Source organism: Oryctolagus cuniculus, chromosome 3 (genome assembly GCF_051225735.1).
Source record: "Oryctolagus cuniculus isolate XC-2025 breed Fujian yellow rabbit chromosome 3, ASM5122573v1, whole genome shotgun sequence".
In the NCBI taxonomy this organism is placed as follows: Eukaryota; Metazoa; Chordata; class Mammalia; order Lagomorpha; family Leporidae; genus Oryctolagus; species Oryctolagus cuniculus.
Window position 1 is genome coordinate 169110731 of NC_142869.1, and position 17203 is coordinate 169127933.

At 42.2% G+C, this 17203-nt stretch overlaps 1 protein-coding gene across 10 annotated transcripts in view; it reads left to right on the forward strand.

Annotated features, from left to right (window-relative positions):
• EXOC4 (exocyst complex component 4) overlaps positions 1-17203 on the forward strand; it is an 867110-nt gene that overhangs the window by 128648 nt on the left and 721259 nt on the right. For all 10 annotated transcript variants that reach the window (XM_002711996.6, XM_070071324.2, XM_089328633.1 and 7 more), the window contains exon 7: positions 10393-10567. In XM_002711996.6, coding sequence (XP_002712042.4) covers positions 10393-10567 — 175 coding nt within the window. The remainder of the gene's footprint in view (positions 1-10392; positions 10568-17203) is intronic.

The window sequence follows — 17203 nt, forward strand, 5'->3', positions numbered from 1 at the left end:
AGATTTCAACAGTTTGCACCCACACAGATAACACAAAGCATAAAGTACTGTTTGAAGACTAATTTTACCATTAATTCTCATAGTACAGCACATTAAGGACAGAGGCCCTACATGGGGAGCAAGTGCACAGTGATTCCTGTTGTTGATTTAGCAATTGACACTCTTAATTGTGATGTCAGTGATTGCCCAAGGCTCTTGACATAAGCTGCTATGGAAGCCTTTTGAGTCTACAAACTCCGTCTGTATTTAGACAAGGCCATAATCAAAGTGGAAGTTCTCTCCTCCCTTCAGAGAAAGGTGCTTCCTTCTTTGGCCTCAAAAAGGACAGTCTTTGTACTGTAGTCTGCTCCTGCCCGTACCCCCTGGTGATCCGTGGCAAGTGTCTTAGGGATGGCTGGCTGGGGTGATCAGAGGCCACAGAGTAAATGGAGACTAGTTAGCACACTGGAGAGCCAGACTAAGTTACCCAAATGAGTCCTCAAGAGACCTTGTATATTTTCATACTGAAGAATAACATCCAAGAAAATACCAGGAATATGTACCTAACATCTTAATTGTGTTGTCTTTGGGAAGTGGATTTATGGCTGCTTTCGCTAGTGTTCCACTTTTATAAAATACATTTTTGGATTAGGGGCAAGGCTTTTGAAAGCGGAACAGTGGTACTCAATTCAAAGCAGCAGCCCTGGGTTTATTTTCCGATTTCCGTCGCTGATTTGCAGCACGTGGCCATCAGAAGTTCCTTTGAGGTCGCCCCCTGCAGAGCTCAGACACCTGGCTGGACCAGGAGGAAGCAGAGCCAGCACCCGGCGCCGTGATCTTGTTATTTTTACCATTTCATTCTATATTGCTAGTACGTTTTTCCTGTCCTTTTCATAGTGCAGATGGCGAATTAGTCAGCACTCTTCAAATAGGAAGTTCTTTTCACATGAAGCCTGTTATTAATAAGGGGTAAAACTGAGCTCTATCCCTTACATGTTGGTATTAGATAACCTTGACGATTCAATTGGCTTGCATCCTGTTTGAAAAGAGAACGGCTTGCCGAGCCACGCTTCTTAAGAAAATTCAAGTGTGAGCTCGAGGCAGGGAAGACTAAGAGCATCATGAGACGGTGTACCTGATTAGTTTCATGTAGCAGGTCGTGTAAAATCTAAGCTTGGCATTCAGTATGCTCTTAGCGTGTGGAGCGTCGCGAAGGGAGATGCATACTCCATGGTTACTGCCTTTTCCATCACTGAAAAAATGCAGAACCCTGAGGTGAAGGTCTCAGCAGAGAAGTAGTAGGACAGAACCGATTCTCTACCTTGTGTGTGGGTCTTTGCTTCATGACCAAGTGAGGCAGCTCCTTGGCGGACACCGTGATTTTTCCAGCAAATGACTGATTCAGGTTTCCCTGGATGTTAAATTTAGATTCAGGTAGCCTTATCTCACCTTCAGTACTGAATGTTTTTCACAGCTTGTCGGTGGACCTTTTCCACTCTAGGCCCTTCCTGCCTTGTGCCACCGTGCACTTCCCTAACATCTTCTTAGCCCTCTGCATGTTTCCGTGGTGGTTCTCGAAGGCTGAGCCACGTGGAGAGACAGAGCTGGGGGTGGGGTGTTAGAAGACCTGGGAGCAGAAGGAGCGTTGTACTTGGATTCGTAAGAAGGCTTTAAAGGGTTTTCAGATCTGTCAGGCAATTGGATTTGTGCACACGGAGCAAAGCCTTTCTTCATCTCGACACTTTTCTGTTTTTGCTTAAAATAAGTTTTGTTGCAGTATTATTAAAGTTAGCTCAGCATACATGTGTCTTTCAGCTTGTAACCATACTTCGTTATATTTTCCTGTTGTACTTGATGAGGGACTGTTCTGAGGGCATAGTTGGTGTGAAATATTTGGAAGCCATGAGCTTCCAAAACCAGGAGATTTTAATCTACAATACCTATTGCCTGGGCACTTAATCTCTAATCAGGCCTCTCTCCCATTCTGCCGGAGCTGGTTTTTCATTCCTTCATTCAGCAAATGCTCACTGCCTATTTTCTGCTGGATAATATGCCGAGCACTGTTACACAGTGGTGAATCAGAAATACTTAATAAATCAGGAGCAGGTGTTCCCCTTGGTGAGTGTACAGAGGGGAAGAATGAGGACTATAGGAAAGGAGACTGGTGGGAGAGCTGTTTCAGTAATCCCAGGAGTAGCCGGATAACCAGGATAGCCACCATTAGCAGGGTGGCAGTGGCAATGCGGTGAAACAGGCACATTTGAGAGCTGGTCAAGAAGTCGAAACCCCTAGCGGTTGCTTGGCTTAGGAGGGAAAGGGGAGCTGGTGAATGCTTACCGGGCAAGCAGCACCATTCACTGCCCCGGGGAACATGGAGAAGCAGGCTGGGGGCGGGGGGAAGGAGCTGGGTTCCATCGATGTCATGCCAAATGGGAGTTCTGTGCAGGCAAAGCGGTTTGAGAGTTGTTAGCGGGTGGTTAACAGAGGACATGGTGTTGAACGAGCTCACTTATAGCAAGTATGAACATTGAGAAGAGTTGATAGCATTTAAAGAAAAAGCTGAGAAGGAGAGGTGGAAAGAAACCAGAAGTCAGGGCTTCTAGAGCCAGTGGGGAGATGATGTTTCATGACCTGGGGAGTGGGGAGCAGAACTGGGTGCTGCAGCTGTTGGATGGAAGCCTGAAGATGCGTTCTTGGGTTGTGCAGAATGTTCATCTGGTACCTTAGAGGGGCGTTACTGGATTATCAAGGCGAAGACCTGTTTGCAGGGAGAGAGAAGAGGTAATGTGATCTATTGGCCTCATTCCAGTCTTGGTATCCATAGCATTGTAGAGTACTGATAACTTCTTCTATCTCTTTTAATATTATTTCCTTTTTTAACAATTAATGTATTTGAAAGAGTTAGAGGGAGAGACACAGAGATAGAGGTCTTCCATCTACTGGTTCACTCCCCAGATGGCCCCAACAGCCAGGGCTGTGCTAAACCAAAGCCAGGAGCTTCTTCCTGGTCTCCCACATGGGTGGCAGGGGTCCAAGCACTTGGTCCATCCTCTGTTGTTTTTCCCTGGCCATTAGCAGGGAGCTGGATTGAAAGTTGAGCAAATGGGACACAGACTGGTGCCCGTATGGGATGCTGGCATCATAGGCTGCCACTTTGGCCACTATCCATAATGCCGGTGCCTGTGTTGAGTATTGAAAGAGGCAATCCAAAAAATAAATAAATAATTAAAAAAATTAACTTCACACTATGCCTGGCACATCCGGTACATTTAGTAAAGAGTGTGATTGTTAGCATGCCTGTCTTTGTTGTCCTTGTTTTTGTGATGTTCGTCGTCATCATTATCTCATTTCAGCTGGCTTTTTTTTTTTTTATTATTATTATTTGACAGGTAGAGTTATAGATAGAGACAGAGAGAAAGGTCTTCCTTCCCTTGGTTCACTCCCCAAATGGCCGCTATGGCTAGCGCTGCACCAATCTGAAGCCAGGAGCCAGGTGCTTCCTCCTGGTCTCCCATGGGGTGCAGGGCCCAAGCACTTGGGCCATCCTCCACTGCACTCCTGGGCCACAGCAGAGAGCTGGCCTGGAAGAGGAGCAACTGGGACTAGAACCCGGTGCCTGTATGGGATGCTGGCGCCACAAGGTGGAGGATTAACCAAGTGAGCCACAGTGCCAGCCCCTCAGCTGGCTTTCTTGGGGCTCTTCTCTGTTACTACAGTTAGAGCTCCCTGTCCCATGCTGAGGCAGGGCCCAGGTCTGTTGTCTTTAATCCTGTCCTTCTCATTATAGAGTCATCCTCCATTGCTCATTTTCACTCCTGAACTCAGTTGTCTGCACAATTTGAGTGTTTTTTCCATTCTGCTCACTGGGCCCTGTGTGGGGGGAGAGGTGTGGTTGTGTGGCTCTGGCCCAGGAGGCTGCTGTAGGTTGGTTAGTTTGTCACTTCATTCCTTGTCACAATCTTATTTTGGGCTGGCTGTAGGAACATTGAAGAAAGGGGGAGTTGAGATTTATTCTGTGAATTAGGCTGTTTTTGATGGTCAGTTTAGAAACTTAAATCCAGCTAATTTGATCAAAGAGAGGTTTTTATTAGAATGCCATGGGCATCTCTTTGAATACAGGCAGGACTTTAGTACCCCAGGGGGAAGGATGAGATGCAGCTGGCCCTTGGGCACCTCCTGGGTATCTCTCACCTCCTCTTGCAGCCCTCTGGATGGTACCAGCTAAAGGAACAGAAAAACCAGCTCACTGTTACTTTCAGTTTGCTTTTTGTTAGCTACGTCTGTCTACAGTGACCCCCCCCCCCCCCAATTTAATGCCGACCACTGGGTTGTGACTGGGAAGCTGTGAGGAGGAGCGTGGGACCGGGAGAAGCCCTAGGGCACGCCAGCAGCTCCGTGGCCACCCAGCTGGGTTTCCAGTCTGTGTGTCCCGTGCTGCTACTCGACGCTGGCCTTGCTGTCAAGTTGCCGCCCCAGGATGTGTGCTTTCCTTCCCCAACCGAGAAGCTGTGGTATCTGATATTGCTTACTGATGTGTGATTTGTGAAACAACCTGTGAGGTGGTGAGGGTGTGTGTGTGTGTGTGTGTGTGTGTGTGTGTGTGTTTTCCTGAAGGGTTGATACCGCAATTAATTGAAATTCACATCCCTCGGGTTCTCAGGCCTATTCCTGTAAGCGGCCTTTCCTAATTCAGTTCAGTTTAAGGAATCATCAGGTAATTTAATGGCCCTGCCTGCTACTTTGGCTTTTAGATCAGTAGTGAAAACCTTGATCCAAACAGGATTTATGCAGCTGAGCTAACTGCGATGTAATGTTTTATTTATGCTTTTATTTAGCATTCTGTGGTGAGACTGGGTCATGGAATACTTTCCGTGGGGCTTTGTGTGTTCCCGTCAGTCCGAGTGTGTCTGCCGCCCAAGGCAAACCCTTGTTTTTGCGATCCTGTGTTGTATGGCTGGATAGAGAAGTGTATAGGAATATTACCATGCTCCAGTTTTTCTCCAGTAGCTTTAATTTGGAGCAGACTAGGGCAGTTTTCTGTCCCGTGATGTGTTTCCCAATCTCTTTTGTTCTTGGGTGCACCAGGGGAGATCTCGCTTCTCCTCCTTTTTAAGGAGCGCCGGTGCTGGTGAGGAGCCGTGTGCCTTTGATAAGTGCAGGATGGACACTGGTTTCCTTATTAGCCATTCACTGCTCATCCCACTGCTGAATGCAGCTTCGGCTGCTCCACCGAAACCCTCTTGCCAAGGTCACTGGGGACCTGTGAGTTGTAAATTTCTCTCTCCAGCTCATCAGGCTTCGGTGTAGCATTTCGCTGCTGATGCTGTCTTCTCAAATGTTGCCTGGCTTCTTCCTTCCTTCCTCGCTCCTTGCTGACCATCCTACCTGTGCTGCTGTTTCCTGGGGTGTTGCCCTGGCCCCTGCTTGCTGCTCTTACTGGGTACGTTTGCTCCGAGCGTTCTGTTCTTCTCAAATACTTATCACTTCTTAATTTACCAGTGTTGGTTTCTCTGCTGAACTCTAGATGTGCACATCCTGCTACTCAAGGACAGGACATTGAAGGTACCCAGGCCTGCACCTCGCATCTCTGCTTCCAGATTTCTACCTTGACTTGGTTTCTGTCAAGGCCTATTTAATAACCATCATCTTGAGAGCTGCTCAGGCCAGAAACTCAGACCCAGGTGCCTCGAGCCCTCTGCTGTTTGTAATAAATTGTATTATTCCCTCTGCTCGTTCTGTCCACTCTCAATTTGATCCTGCCAGCAACTATCTGAAGAACAAGTATTAATTAAGGCTTTGATTTTACAGATGGGGAATTTGGAGAAGTTGAAAGTTTTTCTCTCTTTTCCCATAATTAAAGGTTTAGAAAGAGCCACTGTTGGGAAGAAAATGGAAATCTTTGGTTTCTTAAACTCACAAAAGGAGAAACTAACAAACAACCAAGTGAACCCAAACAAAAGTTAGTATCTACTTGGTAGAAAGAATTCAAGGGAATCAGCTTTCATGATACTTCATTATTTTGAGATGCTAGTTTCCTGTTTTTTGGAAAAGAAAGGCTTACATTTTTATTTATTAGAGATGTAGTGAGGGGTAGAGAGAGATTAACAGAGAGAGCTCCAGTTTTCTGGCTGGTTTACTCCCCAATTGCCTGTAAGGCCTGGGGCTGGTTTGGGTCAAAAGCAAGGTCAATCCAGGTCTCCCACATGGGTAGCAGGATACCCAGTTACCTGCTCACCACCTGCTGCATCGTAAGCTAAGCATTAGCAGGAAACTGGAGTAAGAAGCCAAAACCAAGTAATGAAATGAGATATTCCGATATGGGACACAGGCTACTTAACCAGCATCTCGACTGCTAGGCCAGACACCTGCTACACGGCTCCTTTTCTGCTGTTCTGTGTATTTCTTCTTCAATGCTATAGAAGTATTGGACCCTCATTGTCTTTTATTTTTATTTTTTTTTTTAAGATTTATTTATTTACTTGGAAGTCAGAGTTACACAGAAGGAGAGGCAGAGAAAGAGAGAGAGGTCTTCTATTTGCTGGTTCACTCCCCAGTTAGCCGCAATGGCTGGAGCTGTGTCGATCTGGAGCCACGAGCTTCTTCTGGGTCTCCTATGTGGGTGCAGGGGCCCAAGGTCTTGGGCCATCTTCCACTGCTTTCCCAGGCCATAGCAGAGAGATGGATGGAAGTGGAGCAGCCGGGAATCGAATCGGCGCCCGTATGGGATGCCGACACTGCAGGCAGCAGCTTAACCCAGTATGCCACAGTGCTGGCCCCTTCGTTGTCCTTAACTCAGAGCCATGGCTGCTGCTGTTTTTGTTGTTGAAACAGCCATATTGAGATATGATGAGTGTGTCATACAGTTCACCTAATGGACATACACAGTCTGAGTGATTTTGGGCGCATTCACAGGGTTTTGCAACCATCACCTCTATCTAGCTCTATAATATTTTTGTCCCTTCTAAAATAAATCCCATATACTTGTTGGTTCCCTCACACACCCAGCCCAAGTAAACACCGCTATGCTTTCTGTTTGTGTAAATTTGCCTGTTCTGGATATTTCAGATTGGAATAGCCATATAATATGCAGCCTTTTGTGGTGACGTTTTTTTCACTTAGCACATGTACTCTTTATAGATCACATTGTACTGCTTATAAATACTTTGTTCCTTTTTATGGCTGAAGAAGATACTGTATTGTATTCCACATTTTACTGCTTCATCAGTTGGAAGATATTTAGATGGTATCTACTTTGGGCCATTTTGAATAATGCTACTATGAATATTTATTGTACAACTTTTTGGACATGGTGTTTTTCATTTCTTGTAAGTACGTACCTAGGAAGGGAATGACTAGTATGATGATCACACATATGGTAACCTTATGCTTAACATTTGGAGGAACTGTCAGAACTGTTCTCCAAATCACCTACGTACCATTCTGCAGTCCTACCTGCGCTTGGGAATGTTCTCATTTCTCTGTATCCCTGCCAGCACTTTTTATTGTTGTCTTTCTGATAATAGCTATTCTGGTGAATTAAAATGCCAACTCATTTTGATTTTGATTTTGATTTGCATTTTTCTGATGGTTAATGATGCTGAGCCTCGTTTTGTTTGCTCATTGGCAATTAATACGTTTCTTTGCTACAGTATAGATTCAAGCCCTCTGTCCATCTTTAAATTTGATCATTTCTTAATTACAGGTTGGACGCGTTCTCTGGATAGTCTAGATAGAAGTGCTTTATCAGATGTGTGATTGACAGACATCTCCCATTTTGTGGATTGTGTTTTCACTTTCTTGCTGATAGCATTTGAAGCACACTTTTAGAAAAGTTGGATGTCACAGCTTTGGGTTTTATTGACAGTGCACAATCCGGCAGAGGACAGTTGCCCTGTTTTGGAAGTGGGTGAATATCCCCAAGAAGGTGGGGCTGTGCGTGGAATCTCCCCACTTGGGGCCCGTGTGTTGCTGCAATGACAGCTCCCTCGTTTCTTCCATATATAACCTGTCATGGGGCTATGATGCCCACGTGGTGGGAACAGGCCTGCTCGTCCAGGGGTGGCAGGAGCTGGTCCTGTCTCAGTGTTTTAGCAAGGATTGCTATTTCTTCAGTGTTAATAGAGACTATGAATCTCATCTCACACCTCATTTCCCCACGGGGTCTGTTTCTCAAAATGGAGCCCTGCTTCTGGGTGCTGAGCGCTCTTGTCCGTGACTGCCAGCCCAGCGTGTGCGGTCCTGGAGCGAGGTGGCTCTGCAGATAGGCAGACAGCAGCACCCGCCTTTCAGAGGAGCCGCACGCCCAGTGTTTCCTGTAAGCTGCTGGTTGACCACCGTGTATGGAGAACTTGGTGCCATGGCAGCTTTGGATGCCAGCATGCCTCAGGCTTCTGAATGTCATGGATTAGTTAGATTTCCAGAAAATGGTAGGCAATAGTATACGGCCATGTAGTTCTCATTTTGTCAAGTAAAGATGTTTGGCTACGTAACTGCCATTGGGGCAGGAAATAACAGATTTCCCTATAAGAGAGTATAAGAAATATAAAATAAATCTTTGTGAGGAGTCAGTATGCCATTTCTTCTTTCTTCTTTAGCTGTCCACCAGTGGAAAATAAATCACAGTCAGCAAATTTATATGTAGGAGCCGCAGTGTTATACACTTACCATAAACCTTATTTGAAAACCAGATCCTTCCTTTATCAGGTATTTACTGTGTGCGATGCCAGATGCCAGCTTTATACCGATTGCTTCCCAACATTGAATTAACTATTTTAGCTGTTAAGTGTAGGCTCTTCTTTCTGTATTTTATACCTCTCTCTGCTGATATTTGAGTAGGTCTCCAGAAACACAGATGAGAATGAAGTTCTTTTTTGGCTTCTCTGAATATAAATATGCATTGACTTCTAAAGGATTTTTAAAAATACCATCCAAAAGGTAGAATGAATTCTATTCAGAAACACACCGTGCAGTTCCCAGATTTTGTATATTCTAGACTGGGAGCACTACATAACTTGTATTGATTCTGTCTCATCTGAATGACGATGTCAAATAGACTAGGATTGTATCATAAGATGGTTACACAGCGTCACACTGGCACATGCGTTACAGTGATTGGGCAATAAAGAAGCCTTAGGAATAGAGAAGAGGCTATACGTTTTGATGAGACTGTCACTGTAACCTCCCACTTATGGCAAGAAAATCTGGCTAATGGTCACTGCTGTGAAGCTCTTCAGCTTTGCTTTTCTGCTTTCCAGGTTGGTTTCTCAGTCTGTTCGGGAGCTAGGAAGCGAGAGCCACACAAATACACAATAAATAAAGCCCTTTCTCTAGGACTTTCTGTACTCATTCATGGTATACACTTTGAGTTCATTCAACAAATATTTGCTGATCATTGTTCTACGTGCTCCTGAGTACACAGTGCTGCGTTGGGCTGTGTTTACTCTGAAAGACTAATAATGGAAGCTATGGGGGCAAACATCGAGATATAAAGAAATGCGATCCACATTTGTTGAGCCGCATGTGTGAGTCACACGTGGTAAGTTCCTCCAAAGCAGAATCAAATACTGGGTGAGTTCAGAGGAGGAGAGGCCAGGGGACCAGCCTCTCCGTGGCAAGCAGTTACTTTGCATCCACAACAAAGCTCTGAGCTCTTGCTAAATACACTTCTACATTCCTACCCAGAAGTGCAGTGAGAGGTAGGTGGCTAAATGCACTGACGTAGAAATCAACTTTTGTTCTGGGCTGGGCTGTCTTGCTGCAACCTTATTTTGTGTCCTTGAGTGTATAAAATCAATGTAATCATATGTGTCCAGCATATCTCTCTATGATAAATGAGATAATGTAGATGCCTAAGCCGCTCTCTGTCAAGAAAGTTAGATTGCTTGGCAGGTGTATAGTGTTTTTCTTTTTTTTTGAAACAGGCACCTCAGGCCATACATTTCAATGGGAATAAGCACAGCTTTCCACAACTAAAAGGATTAGTATCCTTACCAAAGTACCCAATTTATTGGTAGGGAATAGCATATTCTGTGTAACTTCCAAACTATTGTCTGGAAAAAATTGCCTGAGTTCCTTGAAGAAGCTGCCTATTTGAAAATAGTGTAATTGTTGAACTGTGTAAAAAAGGAAATGAATACTAATTGATCTGCTGCTTCTGGTATAGGGACTTGACAATTGATTTTTAAATTCTTGTATCATTTCCATTTTATAGCAGAAGAAATTTAGGCTTAATTAAGTTTTAAAAAGTTGCTTAGGTCCTAGAACTGTTTAAATCAAATCTATTGAATCCTTATCTGTCTACAGTTTACATCTCAGTGTGGGACTTTGCACTATGCTGATTTTGTTTTGCAGCCCAGTGCAAATCATTGTGTGTGTGTGTGTGTGTACATGGTATCTGTTTGTTTTTGTCCCTAGGTTACTTCTTGAATTGTTGGAGCTGCTGTTTGACAAGTTCAATGCCGTAGCCGCTGCACATGCTGTGGTCCTGGGATACCTGCAGGATTCTGTCACGACCGTGCTGACTCAGCAGGAAGACATTAAGTTGTATGATATGGCCTATGTGTGGGTGAAGATCCAAGATGTTCTTCAGGTAAGGCCCTTTACAAAAGGTGTGTTGAAACTGCTGAGAACAACAACAGAAAACTCAGCCACATAAAATAGTACCTGAAGAATCATAAGTAGGGAAAGAAAGCATGCTTCTGTTGAAAGGTGGTCCTGCTGATGTCACTGACTTCTCCCACCTTCAATTTTTCTAAAAAAATTTTTTTTGCCAGACTTTAAGAAATAAGAGTAGCTTCTCAGTGTTAAGAGTCAAGGATGTATAGGATCTGCCTTTCTGTTGTAAAAAGCTGGAATTACTGGAATTACTCAAGTGTCAAAATAGCAAATATTGAAATGTTCTTCGCTATTTTTTTAAAAGATTTTATTTATTTACTTGAAAGAGTTACAGAGAGGCAGAGGCAGAGAGAGAAAGAGAGAGAGAGAGAGAGAGAGAGAGAGAGAGAAGTCTTCCATCTGCTGGTTGACTCCCCAAATGGCTGCAATGCCTGGAGCTGAGCCAGTCTGAAGCCAGGAGCCAGAACCTTCCTCCAGGTCTCCCATGCAGGTGCAGGGGCCCAAGTACTTGGGCCATCCTCCACTGCTTTCCCAGGCCACAGCAGAGAGCTGGATCAGAAGTGGAACAGCTAGGTCTGAAACCGGCGCCTATAAGGGATGCCAGCAATGCGGGTGGCAGCTTTACTTGCTACACCACACCGCTGGCACTGTAGGCAGCAGCTTTACCCACTATGCCACAGTGGTATATGCCACTCCTTCAGCATTATTTTATAAAGGTAGATGTAGTTTAATTTTATTGACTGTTTCTTTGCAGGCAACCCATATATTGGGTTAAATGACAGGTCAAGAGCTTCTTTTTGAGAGATGAGAATAAATCTTTGAGGTATAAGTGTATCACTTTGATTGATTTGTTGCAGATCAGAGGAATGATATTACTGTTGGTATGATGGTGCTGAGATGACATTTAGAAATCACATTATATTTTCTCCCCATGTGTGAGTAAAATACATTTGCTTTGGCCACTTGTATAATAGAAATACAATTAACAGTTAGCCGAAGCAAGTTTGACATAGCTAAATAGAAGTGACTTGGTTAGATAGTACCTATTAATAGGGAAAAAATTAAATATATGTAGGGAATTGAAAAATGTAACTGTAGGAATGAAATTACTTGCATGGCAAATAGTTTTTGCAGGAAAAAATAAATCATGAATGTAAATTGTAGTCATTTTTGAGAATATAGGCACGCTCCTTGTACACTGAGTGATTGGATTCTTGGTTATTCATTCATTAGAATTTTTTGGTACCGTGTGTTTTATTGATGGGCGGTGGAAATAATATGGGTTGAAACTACATTCTCTGAGTTCTATTTACTGCTATGTCAATTACCATGTACCCATAGTAGGTATTTGATGAATATTTGTGTATTGATTAAAATAACTTTATGAGGTGGAGGCAGGTTATTTAACATTTTGTGTCTTGGTTTGTTAATCTGTCATATGGAAATAATATTTACCTTTCAAGTCACATATTTATTTTAAGGATTTCAGCAATAGAATTAGAGGGTTCCGGCTCCAGCCGTGACGAAGTTGCCTGTTACCGTAAGCAGCTGTAAATCTGGGGGGACTCGGAATGAGATGATTGCTCCATGGACACCTCTGCCTCCTGTCTGGAGGTCCTTTATAAACCATGGCATAGGGACGGTGACGTCTACGCAGATGGCGGTGGACTCTCCAAGGAAAAGGGGCAGTGCTCAGTGAAGGGGTATGGAAGCAGTTGGAATTTATGGATTGGGATTCTGAAGAGCAGGGAATTGGTTGGAGAGGGAGCCCCAGAGAGTTAGAAAGAGTGCCCTGTAGCCCTTTGGTCAAATTGGAAGCCGTGCATACCACAAGCTTAGCAGGAAGTGGCTGCTGTGAGACTGGAAGCTGGAATAGAAGCTGCAAAATGCTTGGCAGTGTTGGCGATCAGACCAGCCCGTGGGGGAGCGTCATAGTCCGTGCCTTCAGGTGGGACTCGAGGAAAATCAGAGCTTAGGAATGAGGCTGTTCTAGCCATAGAGGCAGGGTTAGCGTAGATTCTTAATAAGAAAGTCCGAAAGCCTCTAGTAACAGCCTGATGCACCTGAAAAATTACTGTGTGATAGAACAAAAACTCTAATGTAAGGTGGTATAATCCAGATTTTCAGTAACAGAACAATACCAGTGTCTTTCATGCAGTTGTCTTACTTGTGGATAAGCAGGAAGATAGGACTCATAACCAGGGTTTTAAAATATGACAAAAATTGCCTGAGATAAATTCACCAAATGGATTTTATAACAGATTGTGTTCTACAGAAAGATGATTGAGCTCAAAGCGTGGTCTCCAACCAAAGCATGAAGAGAAAACAGACCAAAAAAGCAAACAAACAAAGCTTTAACATCCTCTAGGACTTGCATCTTAACAATTGTATGGTTGCAAGTATAAAAGGAGAGCAGAGAGACTGGGATAGAAAACTATCAGAATAATGACAAAAAATTCTCCAAATTTGAAAAAATGTAAGCCTGCAGATCCAAGAAGCTCAATAAATTCCAAGCGTGTAAATAATCCATTACTGAAGTTGCTGAGGCCCAAAGGAAAAAACTTTAAAACGTAGTAGAGGAAAAACATATTGCCTATGGGGAAACAGTTGTACAACTTATGTCTGTCTGCTCATCAGAAATAATGCAAGCCAGAAAGCAGAGAATGTCAGCTTGAAAGTGCTGGGGAAAAAAATTAAAAATCTAGAATTTAGCTTCATTTCAAAAGAATTTCCGTTGATACTAAAGTAGAGACATATTCAAATGAACTAAAGTGGAAAGAATTTGTTACCACTAGACGTGCCCTTCAAGAAATGCTGTAGAGAATTTCTCAAGTTGAAGGAAAAGGATACCAGATGGCTACTCAGATCTACAGGGAGAAAAATAAACAAAGCAGGCCAGAAATGGTAAATATGTAGGCAAAAATACAGTTTTTGTAATTTCTAAAATTTCTTTGCCTTTAAAGAAATTTAGCAATTTCTGCCTACGGTAAAGATAATATGTGGGTTTTGTAATATTTTGAGGGAGAAAAATACATGGTGGTAATTATACAAAGGGTGGGAATGGCATAAATGAAACTGTTCTATAAATTTCTTACATTATATGAGGATATTGCAAACACTTTCAAAAACTTGAATTAAAAGGTGGGTTTATTTTGGTGTGAAAACATTTTGAAATTCAATGCACCACTAACCATAATATTCAACAAGTAAAAAATAGAAAGACCATAATTCCACAGGACTGTCAGCAAGGGCAAAAAATAACAATCAAATGATGTTTTGTTCTTATACATTTTTTTTTCAAATTCTGAATTAACTACTGTGTATCAGAGAAAACATGGTATTTATCTTTTGGAGACATTTTGGGTTATTTCATTAGATAATGGTTTTCAGTTGCATCCAATTTCTTGGAAAAGACAGGATTTCATTCCTTTTTATGGCTGAGTAGGATTCCATCGTGTGTATACAACGCATTTTCTTTATCCAGTTATCAGTTGATCCACATCTGGGTTGATTCTTTATCTTACCTATTGTGAACTGAGCTGCTATAAACATGAGGGTACAATTAACTCTTTCATATGCTGATTTCATTTCATTTGGGTAAATTCCCAGAAGCAGGATTGCTGGGTCATATGGTAGATCTATTTTCAGATTTCTGAGGAATCACCATACTATCTTCCATAATTGTTGGACTAGTTTACACTCCCATCAGCAGTGGATTAGGGTACCTTTTCTCTCACATCCTTGCCAGCACTGTTTTTGATTCTTGGATGAGAGCCATTCTAATTGGCATGAGGTGAAGCCTCATCATGGCTTTTATTTGCATCTCCCTGATGGCTACTGAGCCTGAGCATTTTTTCATGTGTCTGTTGGCAATTTGTATTTCAGCCTTTGAAAATTGCCTGTTTATGTCCTTTGCCCATTTCTTTTTTTTTTTTTTAAGATTTATGTATTTATTTGAAAGGCAGAGTTCCAGAGAGGCAGAGTTCCACAGAGAGAGAGAGAGAGAGAGAGAGAGAGAGAGAGAGAGAGAGAGAGAGAGATCCAGAAAGAGAGAGAAATATCTTCCATCCACTGGTTCACTCCCTAGATTGCTGCAATGGCTGGAGTTGGGCTGACCTAAAGCTAGGAGCCTGGAGCTTCTTCTGGATATCCCAAATGGGTCCAGGGACCCAAGCACTTGGGTTATCTTCCAGAGCTTTCCCAGGCCATAGCAAAGAGCTGGATCGGAAGTGGAGCAGCTGGGACTCAAATGGCACCCATATGGGATGCTGGCACTGCAGGTGGCGGCTTTACCTGCTACGCCACAGTGCTGGCCTCCCTTTCTCCATTTCTTAACTGGATTGTTTGTTTTGATGATGTTGTTGAGTTTCTTGAACTCTTTATAGATTCTGGATATTAATCTTTTATCAGTTGTGTAGTTTGCAAATATTTTCTCCTGTTCTGTTGGTTGTCTCTTCACTGTGTTGAGAGTCTCCTTTGCCGTGTGGAAGCCTCTTAGCTTGATGTATTCCCACTTGTCTCTCTCTGTTTTCATTGCCTGTGCTTCTGGGGTCTTTCCCAAGAAGTCTTTGCCTACATGCATAGTTTTTCATAATATGTGTTTTCTGTGAACTTTTGGAAGATTCTCATACATTAAGAGGTATAATGTTTAGAACAGACTATGATAAGTTAAGCTTAAATATTTTAAAACCTAGAGAGCTACTGTAATTGTGAATTAGATATGTATCTAAAAATCTGGTAGAGATAAGAAATTTTAATGTGAAAAAATATTTTACTAATCCAAAAGAGAATATGAAAGGAAAAATAACAAAGAAGAAAGAAAATAAACAAAGCAACGATAGGATGAATAGAACACAAGATGTTAGACTCAAACCAATCATATAATAATCATATTAAATATAAAAAGAGTATCTACTCTAGTTAAAGTGCAGAGAACACCCAGGATTGAAAACAAAAGCAGAAGAGTTCCCATGCTTTTTCTATCAGATACATTTTATGTTTATTACTTTTAAATTTTTAAACACTTAACAAACTTTTTAAAAGTTGTAAGAATAAGGACAGTATAAAGGCTACCCATGTAATGCTTAATTCAGATTTAGCTACTGTTAACATTTTAATGTTGTATCAGTGTTTCTTTCTGTGTCCATACATACATACACACTTGAAAACATTTTCTCCTGAAAATTTGGCAACGAAGGATCTATGCTTATATGAGGGGTCTTCAGAAATTGTTTGTACACAAATAAATTTACTGTGAATTCTTTCTCCAATTTTTTTTTTTGTGTGTGAAGTAACCTCAATTTCTATAGTTTTCTGTTGACCCAGTAATGTTCTATGTCACAGTTTTTCCATGCTAAATGGAGAAACCACTTGGGGATTACATATTGTTTCGTTTTCTTTAACTTGGACACTTGCAGTCTTTCCTTTTCTTTCATGACAGTGGCATTAGTCTTTTTAGTTTCTTTTAAACTTAAAATTTTCCAGTGTAAATTAGAGCAGTGATATTTTTGAAAAATGTGTTCATCCCCATGCCTTTTAATATGGTTTTATCATTTTTGGGTTTAAAAGATACACTTTAAATATGAAGGTATTGATGGGTAAAAAGTATAAGAGGTATTCCATGAAATACTAATAAAAACAACTGGCAATACAAAGTCATATCAGTTATTATTAGGATGTATATTATTATCCAATACAGTTATTTGTATCATAGTACTTACAATGTTTAAATATGGGTACATCACACCCTGCAAAGCATGTGACCCTGCTGTTGCAAGGTTAGGAAATAGCTTCTGAGTAAGCTTAATGGTCTTTTTTTTTTTTTTTTAACAAATCTTTTTTAATTTAATTTATTTTTTTTGACAGGCAGAGTGGACAGTGAGAGAGAGAGAAAGACAGAGAGAAAGGTCTTCCTTTGCCATTGGTTCACCCTCCAATGGCTGCTGTGGCCAGTGCGCTGCGGCCGGCGCACCGCGCTGATCCGAAGCCAGGAGCCAGGTGCTTATCCTGGTCTCCCATGGGGTGCAGGGCCCAAGCACCTGGGCCATCCTCCACTGCACTCCCTGGCCACAGCAGAGAGCTGGCCTGGAAGAGGGGCAACCAGGACAGAATCTGGCGCCCCGACCGGAACTAGAACCCGGTGTGCCGGCGCCGCAAGGCGGAGGATTAGCCTAGTGAGCCGCGGCGCCGGCCAGCTTAATGGTCTCTTACCTTTGGCTAACTTGGGCTAATCTTCTAAAATCAGAACAAATTTTAAATCTATTAGGATCATCTTTATAATTCTATCATGAAGGATTAAGTTTACGAACAGCCTAAGTTATGCTTCCTTTACTTTTTGATTTGTATGTAATACCTGTACTTTTGAAAATGAAAACTTTGTGATATTAAAATTGATTATAATAAACTAAGCAACTTTAAGTTCCATCAAACATTAACAAAGGAAATGTAGACTTGATTTAAAATTTGTTTTTCTGGCTTAGGAAATGAGTTATACCTTTCATGTTTATGGTTTAAAATGAGTGATTTGGGAAAGTTCATGTTATGAAGTGAGTTATTTGTTTATTTAAGCAAGTTTATTGAGATACAGTTTGCATGCCATAAATTCATCTGT